A 21,784-nucleotide genomic window follows, 5' to 3' on the forward strand; every position below is an offset into this window, starting at 1 on the left:
TATTTTGTTGTATAATCCACTTTTGCAATAATTATGTGACCTATTTGATTTAAAATGGATTCAAGATTTTTTTATACTTTGCAACTATGTCAACTTCGATTTCTGTCAATGATAATGACGTGCAACGGTAAGTAAATTAGATGGACTGTAACTTTCCCACACCTTTAGACGACATGTTGCCCCAGATCGTGACAGATGCAGGAAATTTGACTTTTCTCTTCAGACAGTCGGGATGGAAAGCTTCATTTTCCCTGCGAATGACGCGACTCCTACTGTCTCCAACACACTTCAAATCTGGACTCATCACTCCATTGTATTGAATCCCGTTGAGACTGAGTCCAATCTTTGTTTCTCTATGTTTCTTTTGTTGTAATGTTAAAAGTGGCTTTTCCTTAGCCTAAAATAAAATGGAATTTATTAAAAACAATTCGTACTAATTTTTTCAAAAATAAAACTTACTTTGTAAGTACCAAATCCTCATTTGTGGACCTCTCGGTCCACAACGGTTCCATGTTGATCTAGAAACGTGTCTTCCAATAACATCACTCCATAAAACGCTTAACTCCGTATAATTTGCTCGTCGATTTTTCACTATACTATAATGCGTCTTAATGCCCTTCGATCTGCTTCGGTTATTTTACTTTTTCGTACATTTCTAGGTTTTGTGACGACCGAACCTGTAGTTTTGTATCTTCTGACTATATTTCATACACTATAGCGTGACAATTGCAACATATTCGCGATTTTCGAATTGGATTTTCCAGAATTAAAAAATCTAATAATGATTGAACAAATTTTCTCATCGGTAACTTTACCTCGACCCATTGTACAATCCACAAACGGCAAAAAGCTTTACAGTACTACAAAATACATTTGACATTAACTGACAATATTATTGTTTTGATGTCATTTTTCCATAGCTACCTCTGGATTTAACGTAATTATGAAAAAATCAACTTATCTTGACATAAGTGAATGCATATCCAAGGTTTAGTGAAATTTTTTTTTATTGTTAAAAATAAATAAAAAACCATAAGGGTAATGTTTTTAATAAATATTAATAAAAATGCCATATTACTTAATATAAAAATTCCATAAACTGAAAATTCCATAGGTGGGCCACTGATATGGGAGGGGGCTCATAATCCTATTTCTGACAAGTTTTTTTATCTATAAACATTATTATTCCTACATAGCAAACTGAATTTTGTCATAATACTCTCAAGATCCTAAGTAATTATTCAGATTACATTGAAATCTATAAAGATGGGTCAAAATTAGTAACATGTGCAACTTACTTTGTACCAAAAATAAAGATTAAAAAAGCATTTACTGTAAATAATCAATCCAATATCTTTTCCAAGCATGTGCTATATATAAAGCCCTTGAATGGTGTTGTGAAAACCAGGTGGTGTGCACTGATTCATTATCAGTAGGTTTAGACAAATATGCAAATAAAAAAGTATAAAGTATGCGCATAAATATGCAGTATTTTATGCAAAAATATGCAGTATTTTATGCAAAAATATGCAGTATTTTATGCAAAATATGTATATTTATCTAGAAAATATGCATGAAATAAAAAATATTTACAATATTTTTTTATTTACAAAAATACTTACAATATTATAAATACATAACATATACAATTATTTTAACATATAAATATTATTTTGAATTGTGGTAACAATAGATTATCAAAAATGATGTTCAAAATTTTCTATTAAAAACTTATGGCTTAGTATATTTGTAAATAAAAAAACTTCTTTTCTAGTCTAGACTTATATTTTTGTGGACAAAACCATAATTTGATTTTATGAATGACAGCTGCTGTTGGAGAATGTTATTTTGGAAGGCTTGCTTAGCTTCCAATAAAGATTGGCAACTATCATCCGTTAAAAGGTTAATTATTTTTTTTTAATTAACAAAATGATCAGCATAGAAATTAGCTGCTTCCAACCATGTTCCCCAACGTGTTAAAATGGGTTGCAGTGGCAGTGGAACAGCAGGAAGCATATCTCTGTAGCCTTGTATTCTTAATACCTTTTTGACGCTCGATATTAAACTGTTAACCAGTGGAAATTATTTTCTTACTTCCTCCGCAACTCTTTTTATTCCATGCGCTAAACAGGTGACATAATATATTAAGTTTGGATAAAATATTTTTAAATTTTGTCCTGCTTTCACCATATATGGTGCGGCATCAGATAAAATAAGCAATAATTAATCATTAGGCACAGCAGCAGGAAGAAAAAAGTTTGCTAATGCTTCTTGTAGAAACCGTGATATTGTTAGAGCGTTGGTTTTTTCCACTTGTTTAGAGGAAATTAAAAACGATTTTGGAAAGGTTTCATCGCTAAGTACACCAATCAATAAGTGCACAATGTATCTTCCTGATGAGTCAGTGGTCTCGTCCACACATATGTAAAAGTAATTATTACCTATTTCGGCTTTTATGTTGTGGATAACTGAGAAGTATAACAAATTAACATTAGTTCTCTTTAGAGTTCGTTCACTGGGAATGTTTTGTTTGTAATATTTTTTTAAAAAAGAACTAAAGTTTTCATTAGATAATTTTGAAAGCGGTATATTATAAGATACTAATGCATGGCACAAGTCTTCGTTAAAAATTTCTTGTTGGGGTTGTTTTTTGGAACTTGACTGAAAGCACTTGGACACTGAAGGTTGATATTTTTCACCGGATGTGGTTTTTACTTATTTAGCTAAATGTTTCGCGGTTCTGACATGCTGATCTATTTGAATTTTTTTTTCAGATGAAATCTAAAAAAGAATATAAATATTCAATAGTTGTACTCATTTTTAAAATCTAAAATTGTAGAAATAAACTAAAAATGAATCGTTTTTTCATAACAATTAAAATATTTAAATCAAATCAAATAAAAATCGGTGTAGTAATCTTAAAAATGTCCAGAAATGACTGTGCAAGAAGGAAGAACCCCCAAATATTTACAAGAGGCTCTTGGTGTTTTCTGTTTACATTTAAACAAAAAATGGTGTGAGCATAAATTAAAAGCACTTAATTAATTAAGTCCAATGTATGATATGTTTTTGTTTTTAGCAAAATTAAAGCAAACTATGCTATTGTTAGAAAAAAAATGTTAGCGACCTTTCAGTATGAATGATTTGAATTTTAAATAGGTATCCTATTTTTTATCGCAAGGAGTTTAAAAATGCTTGAAAAAAGAAAAAATACATCGATTTATTGAGAACTAGCCTTGTGTCGATACTTTTCTTAAACATAATCTCCAATTTTAAAATCTTTGTTTGTACCACCGTGTAAATTTCTAAAATAAAATAAAACAAAATAGGTATGTACTTACAATTTTGTCACAACGTGAGCAATAAACTTTATCCATATCCATAGATAGCTCTTTGTTAGGTTTTATCGAAGTTGAAACATTGGTTATTTTTAGCATTTTCAAAGCACAATAATTATTTACAATTAGAAATACACGTTGTTTATGCCTCCAAGTTTACAACAAAAGTGAAACCAAGTGAAACTGACCGTCAAAATCAAAATTTTTAGCTAGAGACACAAACTGGCAAACACACACCCTTAATTCCAGGACAAAACGTGACAAAACTATAAGTCGCTGTCTTTTATTAGTTACTATACCAAGAATTTTAATACCAGGTGATTATAAAACAAAATTAAATATTGGCATTTTCATGCTATCTGTAAGTTTGAATATAAAAATATATAGTTAACACCAAATTTTCCAATTATATGCACTTTATGCTAACTTTCATAAAAATATGCAAAATTTTACATTTTTGCATTTTTTATGCATTATATGCAAAATATGCAATTTGCATATTTGCCTAAGTCTAATTATCAGTATTAAATGCATTACAAAACTTTAAAGTCACAATTAACAGCAATATGATCATATTAAAAATTTTTCAACAGTTATTAAAATTATCAGCCTTATCATATAATGTTAAATTCGTACGGGTTAAGGGGCATTCAGTGTATATTCCTCCTCCTAAGTGCCCTCTCTGTTGAGGTTGGCGATCAATATGGCAAATTTCTCTCTGTTCTGGGCTTGATGAATTAATTTAGTTCCTTTTGTGTGGGTTCAATCTCTGATGTTTCGTAGCCAAGATTTTTTCTTTCGTTCTATGCCTCTTTTACCTTCAATGTTCCCTTCTAATATTACCTGGAGCTGCTCAAATTCCCTATGGCGCATTGTGTGTCCTAGATATGGCGTCCTTCTAATTTTGATATTATTGACCAGATAAGGGCGTGTGTTCATTGCTCTCAGTACTTCTTCATTCGTAGTTCTGCTGGTCCAGCTTATTCTTAGCATTCGGCGGTACATCCACATTTCAAATGAATTAAATTTGTTGACGTCATACTGTTTTAATGTCCAGGTCTCACAGCCATATAGTAATAGAGACCATTCATAACACTTTAGTGTATATTGGATAATAGTATTGCGGATTCAATAGCTAAAAATCCACTAAAGCACTCACATATATTGATTGAAGAATTTAACACATGTGATCTCTTTGCATATGTGAAACTGCGTATTAAATTTAAATGGGATAGACGTTCCGTGAAAACACAGGCACTAATTTGTTTAAATTATAATCAACAGCAGCTGCGAACCAATTTTACAAAGTTGTTGTACTAAGTAGAAATACAGTGTCGACCATTCTAATATTAAAAGTAAATTATGGATGTTTTCCGAAGCATTTACATAAAATCGGAGTTCTCTCAACAGACAGATGGGAGTGTGGAACTAGCATAGCTGATTTAAATCACATTATAATTTAACTGTCATTTACGTCTCAATAGAAGTCTCAAAGTATAGTTTAAAGACGACATTAAACTTAAATGTAATATTAAGTGAAGATGAAAGATTGAAAAATTGATCGTTTGAATAGATATTTCCTTTGTATGAGTTGTTGTCCACCTATCTAACCTTGGTTTATGTCTTGTGTGTTATAAAGTCGCTCTGATGAACCCATAAACGGGAAAAGTGTCTTCCCTGTACAATCCTGAATGAATGAATACTAATATTCCTATGTAATTACGTGGCTAAAGATTCTAAAACAAGGCTAAAATACAAAAAAGTATGTATTAAACGGAAGTTTATATGCACATCACTCGAGTATCATCTGAAATATTAAAAAGTAAAATTTTGATATCCTAGTATTAACAAAGAAAGTAAGATGAAAAAAAGGAATACTATGCTATTATTTTATACTTCTGTAAAACTTTTTCTTTTAAATAGTTTTTTATTTATTTTCTCTTGTTGAACTTGTCTTTGTCACTGCAATATTTTAATTTTTGTACATAGTGCAGAGTTTTTGTCCCTACAAACTTTTAGGTATTTGCAATTTTCGATCTCCGCCCTTGGATTTAAGTCAGTTTTTCCACCTCTCGAACTCACTAATCTCCTTTTTCGCGTAACTCTTTGTGATATTAAATCTAGGATTGTATCGTGTGTTGTATATTTCCGACGTGTGCGTAACAGGTAGGGGAAGATGCATTTGTGTTTATTGTGATCAAATTATTAACACTACACTTGATCCCCGTTATTCTTTAGGGCCATGCGAACAGTTTCATTTTCAATGCGGTGTTTTTTCGTGTTTGATGGTTGAAAGTTTAGTCGGACAGTTATCCGCGACAAGTCATGATCGGGATGTTTGGTGGTAGGTGGAACAGTGGTCAGCAACGGTGTCGATCGATGAAAAGTAAGAAAAACTTTTTAAACATTTTAATTTTGACATTATTTTGTTTTGAATATATATATATATATATATATATATATATATATATATATATATATATATATATATATATATATACAGCCGACTCTCGTTAATTCGAAACTCGAGGGACTCTTAAAATATTACGAATTATTGTGTGTTGATCAATTATTATTTATTAACTGCTATTCTATAACGATGTCAAAAGTTTAGAGATACATTCGTGTACATACATGTATGTATTCATAATCTGAATTAATCAATCTTTCGAAAGAACTTTACTGTATACTGGTTTGCTTCAAAGCACATTGCTGCTGCTCAGACTGCTCAATAATTTTTTTTAAGAGAAAAAGTGCCTGAAATGCTTTTTCATCACTTTCGTTTTGTAGACAGAAGGTTTCTAAGGTATCGAATGAGGATCTTGCTTCCTTAACTGCCACCTCCGCCAAAGGTTCTGGTCTATCTTACTCATCTTCATCGTTACTTTTTTCATTCGTATCTGTCGCAGATAAAATTTCGCCATCGGTTAGTGAACCTGAGACAGCAAAATCTTAATCCACTTGAACAAAGTCAGAAAGACTCACACCGCTGATGTCAACTAATGGTTCTATTGCTGGTTTTTCATCATCCATAAGTATTGAAGATTTTCTTGATTTTCTTTTAAGAAACCGGATTTTTTTAAGCAGTTGAGAATTCTTAGGGGTGTTACACCTCTTCATGCCTTGTCAATCAGTCAAACAGCTGTCAGAACCGTGATATTTGCAGTTAGCTGCTTGTCGAGAGATTCTAAAACGAGCTTAACAATTTCTTTGCGATAGAACGTCTTAAAATTATGGATGATCCCTTGGTCCAATGGTTGCAATTTGGAAGTTGTATTTGGCGGAAAGAAGTATAGTTCCACGTTGGACAATGTAGGAGGACTGTTGTGAACAGTGCAATTGTCTAAAAATAGTAAAATTTTCCGCTTTTGCCATTTCATGTCTCCATTAACTGTTAAAAGCCAATTGTTAAAAAGTTCTGTCGTCGTCCAAGCTTTTTTGTAAGCATGATTATCCGTAGGAAATGATTTCAAACCTTTAAAACATCGCGGTTTCATTGCTTTTCCTATCACTAAGGGATTAAGTTTTTCTGATCCGTCCATATTTACTGCAAGTAAAACTGTCAACCTCTACTATGTTTTCCCCAACGACATTTTTCATGAAAAAGACAGCAAAGATTTGATTTCACGTTCAAAGCGTCTATGTATCTGTTGATACGTATTTCGACTTAATAAGTCTCATCAGAACAGTTATTCATAGCCGTTCTTAACGTGAAAAATAATCTTCTCTGTCTTTTAGGAAGCAACAATAAAATGATAACGTTGATAAAGATGAGAACGGCTATGAATAACTGTTCTGATAAGACTTATTAAGTCGAAATACGTATCAACAGATATATAGACGCTTTGAACGTGAAATCAAATCTTTGCTGTCTTTTTCATTTCTTTCGGATCTACTCTGTATGAGTACAAGAAACAAATTCGTTATGGATTTCTGCTTAGTTGATAGACATGTCGTGGAATGCAAATTTTAGATTCCCCATGTCTCTATTAACATCTTTATCAACGTCTGTTATACCTTGCATTTATAGAAGGTTCAGATTAAAGCAGAAATCTGAATTTGTTTCGAAACTATCTTACCGACATTTTTCATCTTTAAAAGTAAGCTTCTTGTCCGGTAAATATTTGAAAAATATGCCAGTTTCTTCAGTATTAAAAATGTCTCGGGCATCATAGTTTTCAATCAAGGTCTTCAATTTACCGTGCCAATCTAAGCAAACTGCATCATCAACACTTCCACTTTCCCCACAAACTTTTTTAAACACAACTCCATTTTTTTTTTGAAATTTGTAAGCCACCCTTCACTTGCCGCAAAGTTTTTCATGCTTAGAGTAGACTCGAACTCTTTTGTTGTTTCCTTCAACAAGTTTCCGCTAATAGACACTTTTTGTCCTCTACACTGTCTTAGCCAAATGACCAGACTTTCTTCCAGATGAGGAAATTCACCTTTAGTTGTTCTTTTCCGTACTCCAGCAGTTTGAGCAGCATTAATTTTTTTATCAGCAATCGTCAAACATTTGTACTTTCTAAGGCTCATGACTAACAAAATTTTAATCTGTATACCAACGAAAGAGTAACAGTAACTAATAACTAAACAAACCAATTCGTGAGAATTGTGTGTCAAATTTGTAGTCAAAATAACAAAAACAAATGCGCGTTGATACATAGAATCTCTCTGCAACTTTAAAGTGTCGAGTGTTGGACGCCGATGAGTTCGAATTAACGCGTCGTTTTGTTATATAGCAATGATTTTTTTCGTCCGAATTACCAAGTGCATAAAAATGTATTGATTTACTTCGAAATATAGAGATTTTGTAGGGATAATTTTGAATTATAGAGAGGTCGAATTATCGCAGGTTTGAATTAACGCGAGTCGACTGTATATATATTTCGTTGTCTTATATATTGCACTTGTCTGTATTTTGTTTTTTTTTTTAATTACAACTGTGGCATGTTAATTTCTCTTGAATTTAAAACTTTTGAGGAGACTATTTTCAATTAACTCTGTCTAGAAATTATTATTTTTATCGCTTCGAATACGTCAAGTCTATGTACTTAAATGTTTCTTTTCGTAATAAATGATGTTTAGGGTTAGAGTATCAAATTTCCAATGCATACTTGCGCGGTTCTCTCTTAATTTAGTCCACTTAAGAGCGATTTTACAGAATCAAAATTTTATTTTTTGTTGGCTATGGTTAAATTAAAGTGGTAAAATATTCCCATGTGAACGAAAACTACCCCATTTTTAATTAGTTTTGGTCCGAACTTGTAAAAATAAATAATACAACTTTTCTTGGTTCAATCCTTTTTTAATCTCGAGCAATATGCATTTTGACATAAATATCTCTTGTTTGACGTTGAAACCTGCATAAAATGCGGTAAGCTAAATAATTATTCTTTGTCAATTTATCGTTAATAAATTCGACATATTATAGGGTTTCACAGACCACCCCTTTTTGTCATTGTCGAGGCCAACTGCCTTTATCAATATTTTTGTCGAAGAGGACAAAGATACCTTTTTTCTACATCTGGGCCCTGATTCTATTTCATTTCGATGTCGAAATTTAAAAGCGACTACGCCATGACAGTCGCAATCGCTAGCGATTCTCATTCATTTCGATTGTAGTTAAAACTGGGGATATTTACTTTATCATTTTGACACTGCTGAAAATTTGGGTTGGCCCTGTTGTTTATTGGCTGCACTACGCTTGTTGGATGTTTGTTTTGTTTACGTTACGTTAACGTCTTTTTTTTCTTGTTTGAGTTGTTAAATCATAAATATGGGCCATTCTCAATTATATTTTGAATTGAAAGAAATGATGGCAAGAAAAAAAAAAGGCGATGTGGGAGATCCTTAAGTTATAACCACTAAGATTTGACTTAGTGGTTATAATCTAATATATTTTTAAATTTACTGCAGCTTAGTAATACTAACCCTAAACATTTTGGGTATCCTAGAGGCATAAACACCTTCTTCCAAATATGGTTCTAATACCCTTATTAAATAATTTGCAGCTTGTTTATTAAGCCGGAATTGCTGCCTAAATTGAGCATCACTTAGTGAAAAAGAATTTTGAGTATCCCGTAACATTCTTCTTATCCTCCGTTATGAGCGTCGGATATCTAACCTCTCTAATTCCTCCAAAACTAGCAAATGTCCGTAAAACACAGCCATATTAATACTTTTTGCCTCAATTTTCCTTGCAAGGATCAAAACACCGCCTACCTAAACTGAACCTAAGTTCACTTCTCCCAGTCCAGTCAGTCATGTCAGATTAATTTCGACTCCGCCGACGAAATGAAATTTCAACCACTTTCTTGAAGTTGAAATTAATTTCGATAAGTCGAAAATTAGTGACGTCGTTTGGTTAGTTCAGCTGAAATCCACAAGGTTCGCAAAGTCGCATTTCGACGTCGCCATATTAATTTCGACATGTTTTGAGTCGAAATCTCAATTAGAATCAGGGCCCTGGTTGTTTGTCAACGAGATATAAAGTAATTTTTGAGAGCATCAACCTTCGGTCCTTTTAAATACTACCGGCCCTACCCTGTTGAAATATTTACATTAATTGTTTTTTATTTTTTAACAATTAAAGTTCAATTTGTTTCAATTTATAAGTTTTATTTTTATTAGTGTTGTAATCAAAAATAAAATATTTCATAAAATATTCCAATCGGAGATTGTTTGCAATTTATTTAGTTATTTCCGCTCTGTTTTGTAATCTATTTTCGGAATACTAATACTAATTAAAAAATATTTTTGTAACTTTCACATCAAAAAGTATCGAAAGCCATTGTCGAAATACACAAATATATATAATCCCACACTTTGAACAACGATTTTCGATGTGGATAAATATAGGCGATCGACGAAACTCTAAAAAGATTACTATGAGCTATAACTCGTTGGCTAGCGAGCAAATTTGGTACCTACCAAAATATTCGAAATAAAAATCTGCACAACTCTTTTTCATTAACGTGTTTGATTGGGGTGGGGGAACATTTAAATAAACAAGAAAAAAGCAAAAAAATTTGATTTTATAATTTTAATGAAATTTTATGAGCAACAACCTCTTCCTTGGTATAAAAGTACGAATGCTACGAACCTATGTCTTCTCTTTTCTTTCTTATGGGATGGGATTTGGAATACGTGAATTAAAACTTAATAGGTTTTTTGGATCGTTACAACTTTTCATTGGACTATAGTCGGGCGGTCATATGTCAGAAAATCATATTCAAAGATAATATTCAAATTTTATGGCATTGAGTATGATTTATTTGCATCACACATTTAAACAATATTTTTAGCTTTAATTGATTGATCGCTTCTTTAAACTGATCGATGATTGATCACAAAATACATATGTAACATATAAATGATGTTTTAGTATCATCTTTTTTTTAAATTCCAAATAGTTTATTATTATAACTAATGATAATCTTGGAATATGAAGGTAGAAGTAAGAAAGTACTTATACTAATTTTTAAATTGTAATTTTATTGTATCATTTATCAAGTGATGAAGAAATTGTATAATATTCATGTTTTACTATACATTGAGATTTAACCCTTATATTATTAAACGGTTTAAAGCTTAGTCTTAACTAAAATATACTATCTTTTTTTATACAGCGTTTAAACCCGATTTTTCCTTTATTTTGAACATTTTCCTTCTTTATTACAGTTGCTGAAAGTGACACTGTGGCTTCTCATCAAGGTTACCACATCCAGTATGTCGAACCAGAAATATACGCTACCCAAACGAACGGCGGGCAGGCACAAATGTAAGTACCCTTTTACTAAAAATATGGTGTAACGTATTTGTGAATATTAGCCAATTTTATACTAAATTGATATTTTTAAGACGAATAACTTTTACCTTCTTCTTCTGTTCTGCTTCCCACTCTTTAGCAAATTGTTATCTTTAAATTATCGTTACATATAAAAAAAAACTAGTGCCACGGTATTTGTCCACGCTAATATCCGAAACTACTGAACCGATTCCAATAAACGTTTTGTGAAAGTGTATTTTTTGGTCCAACTTGGGTGATAGGATATTTTTTATCGCGATGAATGACTCTTATTTTTTTAATTGTAAGTTCAAAATGTTTTATACGACTTCACTTCTACAGTAGTAGTTCATTTAATCTATTGCAGAGTGTTGCAATTGAAACGACTAAGAAATTACCTTTCTGCACGTGTTACACACTATACTTTTTCTACAACCACACTTTTTGTTAAAAATAGAAATCTTCTAAATATTTTCAGGGAATCAGGTATCTAAATAAACAATGTTGGTTGGTTGTCTAGTAACTTGTAGTTCGTCTTAATAAAACAAAAATGATTATAATATGTTTTCTACAACCACTACTCAAAAAGCGCTTTTTTGCAAAGAGTAATCGTGAATAATGGGAGTGTCTATTCATTAATTTTTATATGTCACTCATCGAGTGTTTAACTCGCTCTACCAGGCAGTCTAGATGCTACTGCTCTTTTCTTAAATGATTTAAAGGTAGTCGTTTGAACTATAATTGCATTGATTAATGTTTATATAGGAACTAGCCCACTTACGATCTTTTTCCGATCTTCTTATAGATTTAATGGAGAATATTTTCAAAAATAGTCATTTTTGGTGATAAATATTTATTTTCACTTGTCTGTATCAAACATTAAATACAAAGTCAGCATACATGCATTGGTGATTCCATTTGCTTTATTTACTTGATGTTTCACTTCATTTACCTCACCATTACTAACTAATTTAATAAGTAATTAATAATGTTACAAATCTTCTCTTCTAGGGCGTATCCGGTGTATACTGTTGGAGAATCTGCAACACTATATCCAATAGCGAATGCTGGACAGGGACAGAGTCAGTACTACGCAGCCACCAACTCTGGCACCACGACAGTAACCGGAACAGTGGGATACACTACCACCGGGGGTCAGTATGTTGTTCAGCATACTGTCGATGCCGATTCTCTCATATCTTCAAACAGGGTATCTCCGCAAACTACAAGTGCGGTAAGTGTCTAGAAATGTTGAATAATAAACTAACAAATTATATTGAATGGGATGTTACTTCTATAACTACTTAGAATTTATTTTATGCATTATGTTCTACATTATTAAAACATTTATTTATGATTTTGAAAAATTGAGATTTTGAGATAGCCAATAATAATTATATGTATGGATTATAGATTAATATTATCAGTAATACTCTTCCTTTCTTTTTCTTTAATAGGTTTCTAGGTAATTCTTTAATAGGTTACTTCTCTTTAATTTTTCAATACTAAATGTTAATTTAAAGCATTATCCTTGTTTCTTTAAGTACATGTATAGATGCTTGCCTAATTCAGATTCAAATACTTTTTAAAGTCATTCATCCCCATGTTGCCATGCAGGGTATCTGTTAAAAACTAACATCACACCCATTTATTAACAAAGATGTAGTAAATAACAAATTTTGTGCCATTTTGGGTTTTTACTCAAATATTTCGTGGCTTGACTCATGTTCACCTGCTGAGTATTTAACCACATTGCTTTTTTAACCTTAATCAAAATTTTATTTTTATGTTTGTATTCACTTAAGTGTAAAACTTATTCCAGGAAAATGTACTGATGATGGACTAGTTAGTCAGAAAACGTTTTGTTGTAATATAGCCCGAAAGAATCTTTTTAATTATATACCTTTTATAAAGGATTTTTAAATAAAACTTTTCTTTTATTAATCTTGTAAACTTCTTGTTGATTTTCTTATTTATTACCTTCTTTAAATGATCTTTCGTCCATCAATAAAAATATTTCTTAAGTCATACATTTATCTATTGCTTTCTGTTCTCGAGTTCCCAGTTAACTTTCCTGCACATCACATATTGCTGTTTTGAAGTATTGCCAAGTATCTTCTATTTCTTCTGGTTTTCTAAATGCATAAAAGTGTATTAAAAAGATTGTATTTATTTGATAGCAGGACACCTTAAGATGTAAAACAAGAACAACATATTTCTATTCCATACATGGGTTACCTCAAATAGAGTAATTTTACTGTTGTTTAACTCTGAACTACTATCGTGTATCCACAGAACTACTATCATCGGGTCATAGATGACCCGAATTTTAAAAACCTTTAAACAGGATATAAAAATATATATTTTTTTTTGTATTTTTTGTAAACTTAAATTTTATTTCAAGAAAATGAAGATGCTATAAACAAAAATATTTGAACAACTTAAGTGTTTATCTATTCTTTGCACATAATACAGGTATCTCTCTAAAGTAAATGTGTTTTGCAGATGGTTATATGACATTATGATTAAAATGTGGAATGTTTGTTATCCTTACCTCTGGACACAAGTAGCATCTACGTCTTACAACTGGCCTTTCTGGTCTAGTGTGATCTTGATGAGTAATATTATTTTCTAATGCTTTGAAAATGATCGAGCGTAATTCTCTAGACAAATTTGGCATTTAGCTCTATTGAGGTGAACACCTAGCTCTATTGAGGTGAACTAATTATCACCAGTGACATTTCGATTCCTATTGGTAATTGGTTCCACTAAAACAAGTACCGATCTTATAGGTATGGATAGCTCTTGGCGATTAGGATCATTTGTTACATAAACAGATGATCTTGATGCCGTACTTGACTGGTTTGGCTTTCATGTACATTCTGAAAGGGCATCTACCACTAGACCCAACCAGCATCTCGTCCACTGTAACATATTCGGAACAGCTGTAATTTGCTATACTGTGAGATACGAAACAGTTAAATAAATAAGACATTGCTGCAAGTTGACCTTCTTTGGCCTTCTTTTGCTCTCTTATTTCATGATTGTCAAATCTTATTGCTGTGCGAAGAAATAAGAAGCGTTCTTTTGACATTGTAGCACGAAAAATTGGCCTACCTTAAACACTTGTCGAAAATAATGAATCAACATTCTCATGATTAGACTTTAGTACACCTGAAAGGTATAAAAGACCCAAAAAAGCCTTAAGTTCACTTTCTTTTAGATGATGGACAAATGTAGAGGTATCCCCATAATTCACATTTAGCTCGGTAATTTTTTCATTTCTGTACTCTAGAATAGAGGCCAACATGTCAGGAGTTATAAGAAGTGACTAGGATTGAAGTGGACTGGATGGTTTTGTTTCTAAGATAGATCCACAAAGACCAGGAAGGTATGTAATAATGTTCTGTACGCGAGTTTTTGATGGTACCGGAGCATTTTTAGCCCACTTATATCTGTTCCGTTTCATGCTGTTTCACATTCGTCGCTTGATAAGTCACGTCAATTTCTGAATCTGTGTTGTGCTCCGAGTGTTCACTTTCACTGTCAGTATCATTGTTATTAGAGTCACTATAAGTGTCAATATTCTCGATTGGTTCTATCACTTGTCACCGTACTTCCGCTGATTCTTAAAACTATTATAATGTATTTTCTTAAATAATAATAACCTGACCACTATGGTGGGGTCAAATCCGACCGGAACTCAGCAGCACGTGTCCATTATCCCATTGATCGTTTGCTACTAAACGGCATCCTAAACTACGTACTTAATTAGGAGAATACATGGAATAACAAGGTCGTTTGCCAAACTGTCTACCAGTGGCGCACGAAATTTCAAGTCCTGGGGTCAAATTTGACCCCACGATAGTAGTTCAGGGTTAAGTATCGAAATCGTATTGAAATTATCATTGGATATAATAGAAAAGCATTTAATACCACAAAACTGGTAGTACGACTTTAGAAAAGCTTAAAAACTTTCATTATATATCGATCAAAAATAATATTGTGCTTTTTAATACTAAACTAACTAAGCTATGTAAAATTCCGCTTCTCTCTAACCTCCTAATTTAACTAACCTTAATGGGTGGTGCAGGAGACAAGTTACGTAGCTACGGCGACAGTGCATGCTTCCCAGCCTTCGGGACAAGTAGTTGCAGGCGAAGACGTAGGATCCGCTCTAGGACATGCTACCAGGGTAGCTCCTGCCACCGTAAGTCCCTGGTTTCTTGTAAATGTAACTAAGATTACGCACACTTCTCACTTTTTTCGTACAAATGCAAATGTTGGTAATGGATCAATACTTAAAAAATATTGTTAAAACATGTTGAACAATTTTACAGTTGATATTAAATTTTTTAAATTATTACAATCTTTTTTTGCTATAACAAATACACTACGCGTCATTAAAAAGAGGCCACCTAGAATTTTATAAGAATTTGTCAATAATTTTAAGTTTATGCAATTTATTTTATTGTAAATAAACTCCCACAAAACAGAAACACGTTAAGGCACCGCCACTTGGTGCCGACAGGTCAATTAAGGGCAATTTGCAATCAAGTTTGCAAAATTGGTATGTTTTGTACACTTCGGAGAATGCACGTGTTGTTTGTACGTTGTTTTTCTTGGAATTTGGTTGTTATGTTTTTCAAAAATATACATTAGTGTACGGTACACAAACAACTGTAACAGTTGTTCATAGAGTGAACTTGTGCAATTTTTAAACAAAACTGGCTGAGAGATCTGCTTGACTGACCTGTTCAAATTGTCACTTTGACTGATAATGGAATCAGTCAGAGAGAAGTGGCCAGACAGCTTGGAGTCAGTCGTTGTATGGTTCAACAAACATACCAACGGTTCGTAGAGACTGGATATCACGAACGACGACCAGTATCAGGTGCGAGAAGAATCACGACGGCCAGAGAAGACCGTCTTTTACAACGCACTTCCTTGCAAAATCGTTTCTGTAAAGGGAGAGCAATACAAAACCGTTTTCAATATGCTCACTCGTGGACATTAAGCACTTCTACAGTAAGAAGAAGGTTGAGGTAATTTGGTCTAAGGGTTTGCTGCCTAGCAACAGGACCTTTGTTAACAACAGTACATCGACAACGCCTACTTAAGTTTGCTTGAGACCACGAGCATTGGACGATAGCAGACTGGAAAAATGTTTTGTTTGTTGTTGACTCCAGGATGGTTCTTTATGGCTCAGACGGTCGCATCAAAACGTACAGAAGACATGGGGAACGAACGATATGCTGCTTGTGCTCGACGAGCACATGTTGCTTTTGGAGGAGGCTCTGTAATGTTTTGCCAGTCATTTCATTCGAAGGCCGTACTTATCTCGTGTTTATTAACAGAGGAGCGTTGAATGCTCACCGATACATTACCGAAATTCTAGACGAGCATGAAATGTATTTTGTTGGGTTTGTGGGCGAAAAACTTTATTTTCATGCAATATAACGCGCGGCCACTCGTAGCCAGGATGGTAAGGCAATACCTGGAAACCATCGGTGTGCTAAAAATGAATTGGCCGGCTCAAAGCCCAGATTTTGAAGCCGATTAAGGATGTTTAAGACCAACCCAAACGAAGAGTAAGAAACAGAATACCCCAATAAATCGTAAGCAGCTTCGATTGGCGCTCATGGAAGAATGGGAAGCTTTTCCTCAAGACAACATCCAGAATTTGACCAATTTAATGCCGAATGTCGAATGAGGATTGTAATTCAAAATAGAGGTGGTAATACAGAATATTAAAAATCACTTTAGACTTTATTGTAATTTTTATAAAGAAAACAGCAAAAATTTAAAATGTTAATTTTTAAAATTTTCTATTAAAATCATCATTTTGGGAGAAGTTTTTTTGACATTTGTTATTTAAGAGATGGTTGCATACTGCTTTAGAACATTCTTAAACATTACACAAACATCTAATGGCAATCAATTTCTTGTAGGGTTCTTAAAAATTATGCCAAAAATTTTAGGTGGCTTTTTTTAATGACACGCAGTGTATATGAAAACGTGAAGAGGCATACTTTGTTCTTAGCAATCAACTTGCGCTTCGTATTTTAGTAAAAGATAATCTATATAAAATAATAAAAAAAAATAATTATACCAAATTATATTTAACTGAGGAAACGAGTTGAGAAACAACCAAATTAAAAAACTTATTGCAACTGGCTACATTTCCTTCGATACTGATAATAAACTAAAGACAAAGATCGTTCTCTCATAATGTTCGTTTCTTTAAAATTGTTCATTTGACTCGCTAGTTTTTTTATTTTTTTATTTCAAGTATTGACTCATGCACAACAACACTTCTTTCACATTATTAAAATATGTTTTTAGTAGGAAGTAGAATGCTTTTTCGCTAGCTTATACGGGTTATTATTAGTTAGAGAGCTTGTTCTATAACAATGACTTTTAGTTGCTTTTGGTGTATTTTTACAATTTATATGATCCTAAATTTAATCAAAAACATGTGTATCATTATTCTTATCTTTGCGTAAAGTGCATTTATAAACTCTAGCTAACTCTGGCGGTTTTTGGGTGATACAAGGCATTTTGCCACTTTGTTGTTCACTCCATTCTCGGGTCCATGAACTGTTGAACGTTACGTTGTTACGCTGATGTTACGTTGAACTGTTCTTCCACAGCTGACTTTGCTGATTTTGTTGGAGGTCGTCTGGAGCAGAGTCTCGGTGGATTGATAGGTTACAGTTGTTAATGATCTTTTTGTACTCATTTTTGAGTATATGCGTGGTAATTTGGGTGGAGCAATGTCGCTCAGGACTGGAAGCCATTGCGTGGGAGTGGGTGGGAGTGGATTTGACAACGTCAGCAATCATTCTCATTGTGTTGTTTGTTTAGATATCTATTTTTTGTACGTGTAGCTTGTTAAGCCAGACTGAGGAACAATATTCCGCTGATGAGAAGACTAGTCCCAGGGCAGATGAAAGCAGAGTGGATGCTAATGTTCCCCATGTTTTGTAGCACAGCTTCTTAATGGTGTTGTTTTTGGATTTCAGTTTTTCCGCTGTTATTGTCAGATGCTCTTCGAAGTATAAGGTTTTATCGAGGGTCACCACTCGCTACTTTGACGTTTTCGTAGGGTGTTTTCGAATTTGTTATTTATATAGAAACTGGAAACCTCTGTTTTCATGGCGATTGGTTGGAGCCTCCATTTACGGAAGTACTTTCCCACTTTGTCTAAGGACACAGTCGGACATAATCCTTCGGAAGGGTTTCCTCAATTTCTTTAAATGATTTACTCCTTGTTGCAAGGACCCAGTCGTAGGCGCGGCCAAACTTTCTCGATGTGGTTACCGGTATTTCTGCGATGTACAGGTTAAAGAGCAGATGAGCTAGTGCCTATCCCTGAAATAGTCTATTCTTCAGTTTTCTAAGTGTGCTAATGTCAGTTCCCTTCACCAATTGGATCGTTCGGTCGCTCATCATACTGTCGATTATTTGAACGGTGAAGTTATAAGAAATTGTTTGGAGAAGCTTGCAAACCATACCCTCTCTCTTAACTTTATCCCCGGATGCTGTTAGGTCTATAAACTGCTGGCTGTAGCTTTGTTTTCTCTCAAACCCTATTCCAGTAAAGGTGGTAAGCGAAAGAACGTAATCTGCGTAACTTCTCTTTAGTCAGAAGTCCGTTTGTTCGATTGGTATTGCTTCAAGGAGTTTTGTGCTGATTCTATTGCGGATAAGTAGTTCTAGCAACTTAAAGTTTGCTGATAATAGGGCTATTGACTTTAGTTTTTGGGATTATCATTTGGCTTGCCAGATTTTAATATGGCAATGACCTCTGAGCGTTTAAGTTCTTGAGGTATGTTACCAATCTTCATGATATCTGTGAAAACTTGAGCCATTCATTCTCTTGCATATTTGCCTCTGTTTATTAAAAATTCGGGTAGGATATTATCAAAACCTGGGGTCTTATCTGATTTTACATCTTTGAGAACTATTGTGACTTCTTTGCTTGTGAAGGTGCGAGAGTATTCGGATTCTGTGACTTCCGATTTTAGGATTTTGATCTCTCGTTCTACCTTAAGAAAGCATAAGAAAGAACTATATACACAACAAGTAACAAAGAAGAGACAACACTCTTCCTAGTAAGGATACTGTAAATAAAGGAAGAATCGAAAATTGTATGAGTCAAACTAGACGCTCCAAGCCTATTGACAAAAGTGTCATTGATGTTACCAAAAGGCTACTAATTATGGGACAACGACAGATGTAATATACCTATGCGTTAACTTCTGCTGTTCTACAGATTATAGCTTCTGTAGTACAGAACCTTTGCCCTACTTGCTCCAAAGTTAAATGATTCTTCATAACAGGTGTGTTACAGAACATATTTACATTGACCTAATTAATCGTTTGTGCCATAGACCGTCATACAGCGCTACATATCGTAGCAAATATAGAACATTTATTGCCCTAATTAGTCCAAGTAAGAGTGCAATTGTTTTTAAAAAACATATCAGTAACACAGTAACCTATGTATGATTAACATTTAATTTTAAACTCACAATTAAGTACTTATATTGTCAGCTTCTTACCATACCACCGAATGATAAAAAATATATTTTTCCGAAGGTGCAATGGTTACTAGAAAACTATGAAACTGCCGAAGGAGTTTCATTACCTCGTTCTACATTATACGCTCACTACCTCAGACATTGTGCCGAAAACAAATTGGAACCTGTGAATGCTGCCTCTTTCGGAAAATTAATCAGGTCCGTATTTTTGGGACTGAGGACGCGACGATTAGGAACTAGGTAAGTTCAATGTCATTACAAGTATTATTCTAACGATAAAACACTGAAACTTTTGTTTTCAAAACTTCCACAAAATTTATTATAATTTTTATTTTTTTATCACTACAGCTGTTTCGGTCGAGTGCCTTTCTTAAGTGATTACTTTTTGTTATGCCTTTATACATTATAGTCTTTAATTTTAATTGAATAGATATAAGTTGAATGCTCGAATAAATGAACTTTGATAAAATAAAGGCAGATATCGAGCACAGTTTTATTAATTAAATCTTGCCCAAGTACTTTCGCTCCCTAGAGCATCTTCACGTGCATTTCGTTAATTTTGGGCTATCCAACAATCGCAGAATGTCATAAACATAAAATTAAACATAAAGTTGAACATAACACTACACTAAACAAGGAGAAACAGTTTAAAATTATTTAAAAAAGTCGAAGCTACATTCTGGTCGGCAACAGGAGAGAGAATGGACTCTCTCTCCTGTTGCCGACCAGAATGTAGCTTCCACTTTTTTTAAATAATTACAAAGTTTCAGAAACAACCTTGGAACCAGAGAAGCACTCTTCAGTTTGCAGGTCGGTTCAAAGATGTAGCGATATCGAACAATCGTTATATATGTGTTTTATCGACTTCGAAAAGGCCTTTGACCGAGTAAACCATGACAAACTTATAGGTGTCTTGCAACAGGTGGTATATACAGGATCGAGGCCTCCGTATTATCACAAATTTGTATTGGCATCAATGTGCAAACATACGAATTGGACACAACACGACGGAAGCAAGGGAAATATGACGTGGAGTGAGGCAAGGATGTATTCTACCGCCTCTACTTTTTAATATCTACTCCGAATTTATTTTCAAAGAAGCCTTAGTGGAAGATACAGACATTAAAATCAACGGAATTAATGTCAACAATCTCAGATATGCAGACGACACGGTACTTATTGCCTCCAATAAAGAAGACCTGCAACGACTTATAATAACCGAAGCATGTGATGAATTTTGGGCTAAAACTTAATACTTCTAAGACAAAACTTATGGTTGTCAGCAAAACGGAGTTACAACCAACGAACATCAGGCCGTATGGAATAGAGTTAGAAAGAGTCCACAATATTACCTATTTGGACGCAAACGTTAACGATAACTGGGATATAAATAAAGAAATAAGAATAAGCATTGAAAAAGCCAGAGCCGCCTTCTATGAATTCAAACAAAATTCTAATTAATAGAGATATTACCTTAAAATCAGATTAATACGCTGCTACATATTCTCCACATTGCTGTATGGTATGGAGAGCTGGACCCTTACACAGACATTAATGAAACAATTATTTTATCGACGAGTATTGCGGATAATTAGAGTTGATCGAATAAGAAATGAAATAGTTTTACATCGAATGAAAAAGAGCACAGAAATAACAAAAACGATAAAAATTTTAAAGTTACAATATTTCGGTCCTGTAATGAGACATCCAGAGAGGTATAACCTTCTACAATTCATAATACAGGGTAAGATCGCCGGAAGGGGAGGCCCAGGCCGAAGAAGAACATCCTGGCTCTGAAATCTCCGAGAATGGTATCAAGAGACCACCGCTAATTTATTTAGAGCCGCCGTAAACAAAGTTATTATTGCCAATATGATCGCCAACGTTCGATAATCGGACAGGGTACTGAAAGAAGAAGAAGATACGTTTGTTAAAAGTTCTAGTTTTTGGGCAGTCGTCACATTTAAGTTTGTCTTACAACGGTCAAACTGGTAGAACTTTTATCAAACGTATAGCAGAACATAAAGTGACTTTTAATAATAGAAAAACATCTACGTACGCACTTCACCTTATAGATAGACCATAATCATTCTTTTAATTTCATTCCATTT

The 21,784-nt window shown here is 33.5% G+C and overlaps 1 protein-coding gene across 3 annotated transcripts in view; it reads left to right on the forward strand.

Moving 5' to 3' along the window:
• Positions 1-21,784, forward strand: part of Rfx (regulatory transcription factor Rfx) — a 100,201-nt gene that overhangs the window by 58,421 nt on the left and 19,996 nt on the right. For 2 of the 3 annotated variants that reach the window (XM_072536724.1, XM_072536725.1), the window contains 4 exons: positions 11,022-11,121; positions 12,139-12,361; positions 15,221-15,337; positions 19,732-19,913. In XM_072536724.1, coding sequence (XP_072392825.1) covers positions 11,022-11,121; positions 12,139-12,361; positions 15,221-15,337; positions 19,732-19,913 — 622 coding nt within the window. The remainder of the gene's footprint in view (positions 1-11,021; positions 11,122-12,138; positions 12,362-15,220; positions 15,338-19,731; positions 19,914-21,784) is intronic. The other variant, XM_072536726.1, reaches the window with a different exon arrangement.

This window comes from Diabrotica undecimpunctata, chromosome 7 (genome assembly GCF_040954645.1).
Source record: "Diabrotica undecimpunctata isolate CICGRU chromosome 7, icDiaUnde3, whole genome shotgun sequence".
Taxonomy (NCBI): domain Eukaryota; kingdom Metazoa; phylum Arthropoda; class Insecta; order Coleoptera; family Chrysomelidae; genus Diabrotica; species Diabrotica undecimpunctata.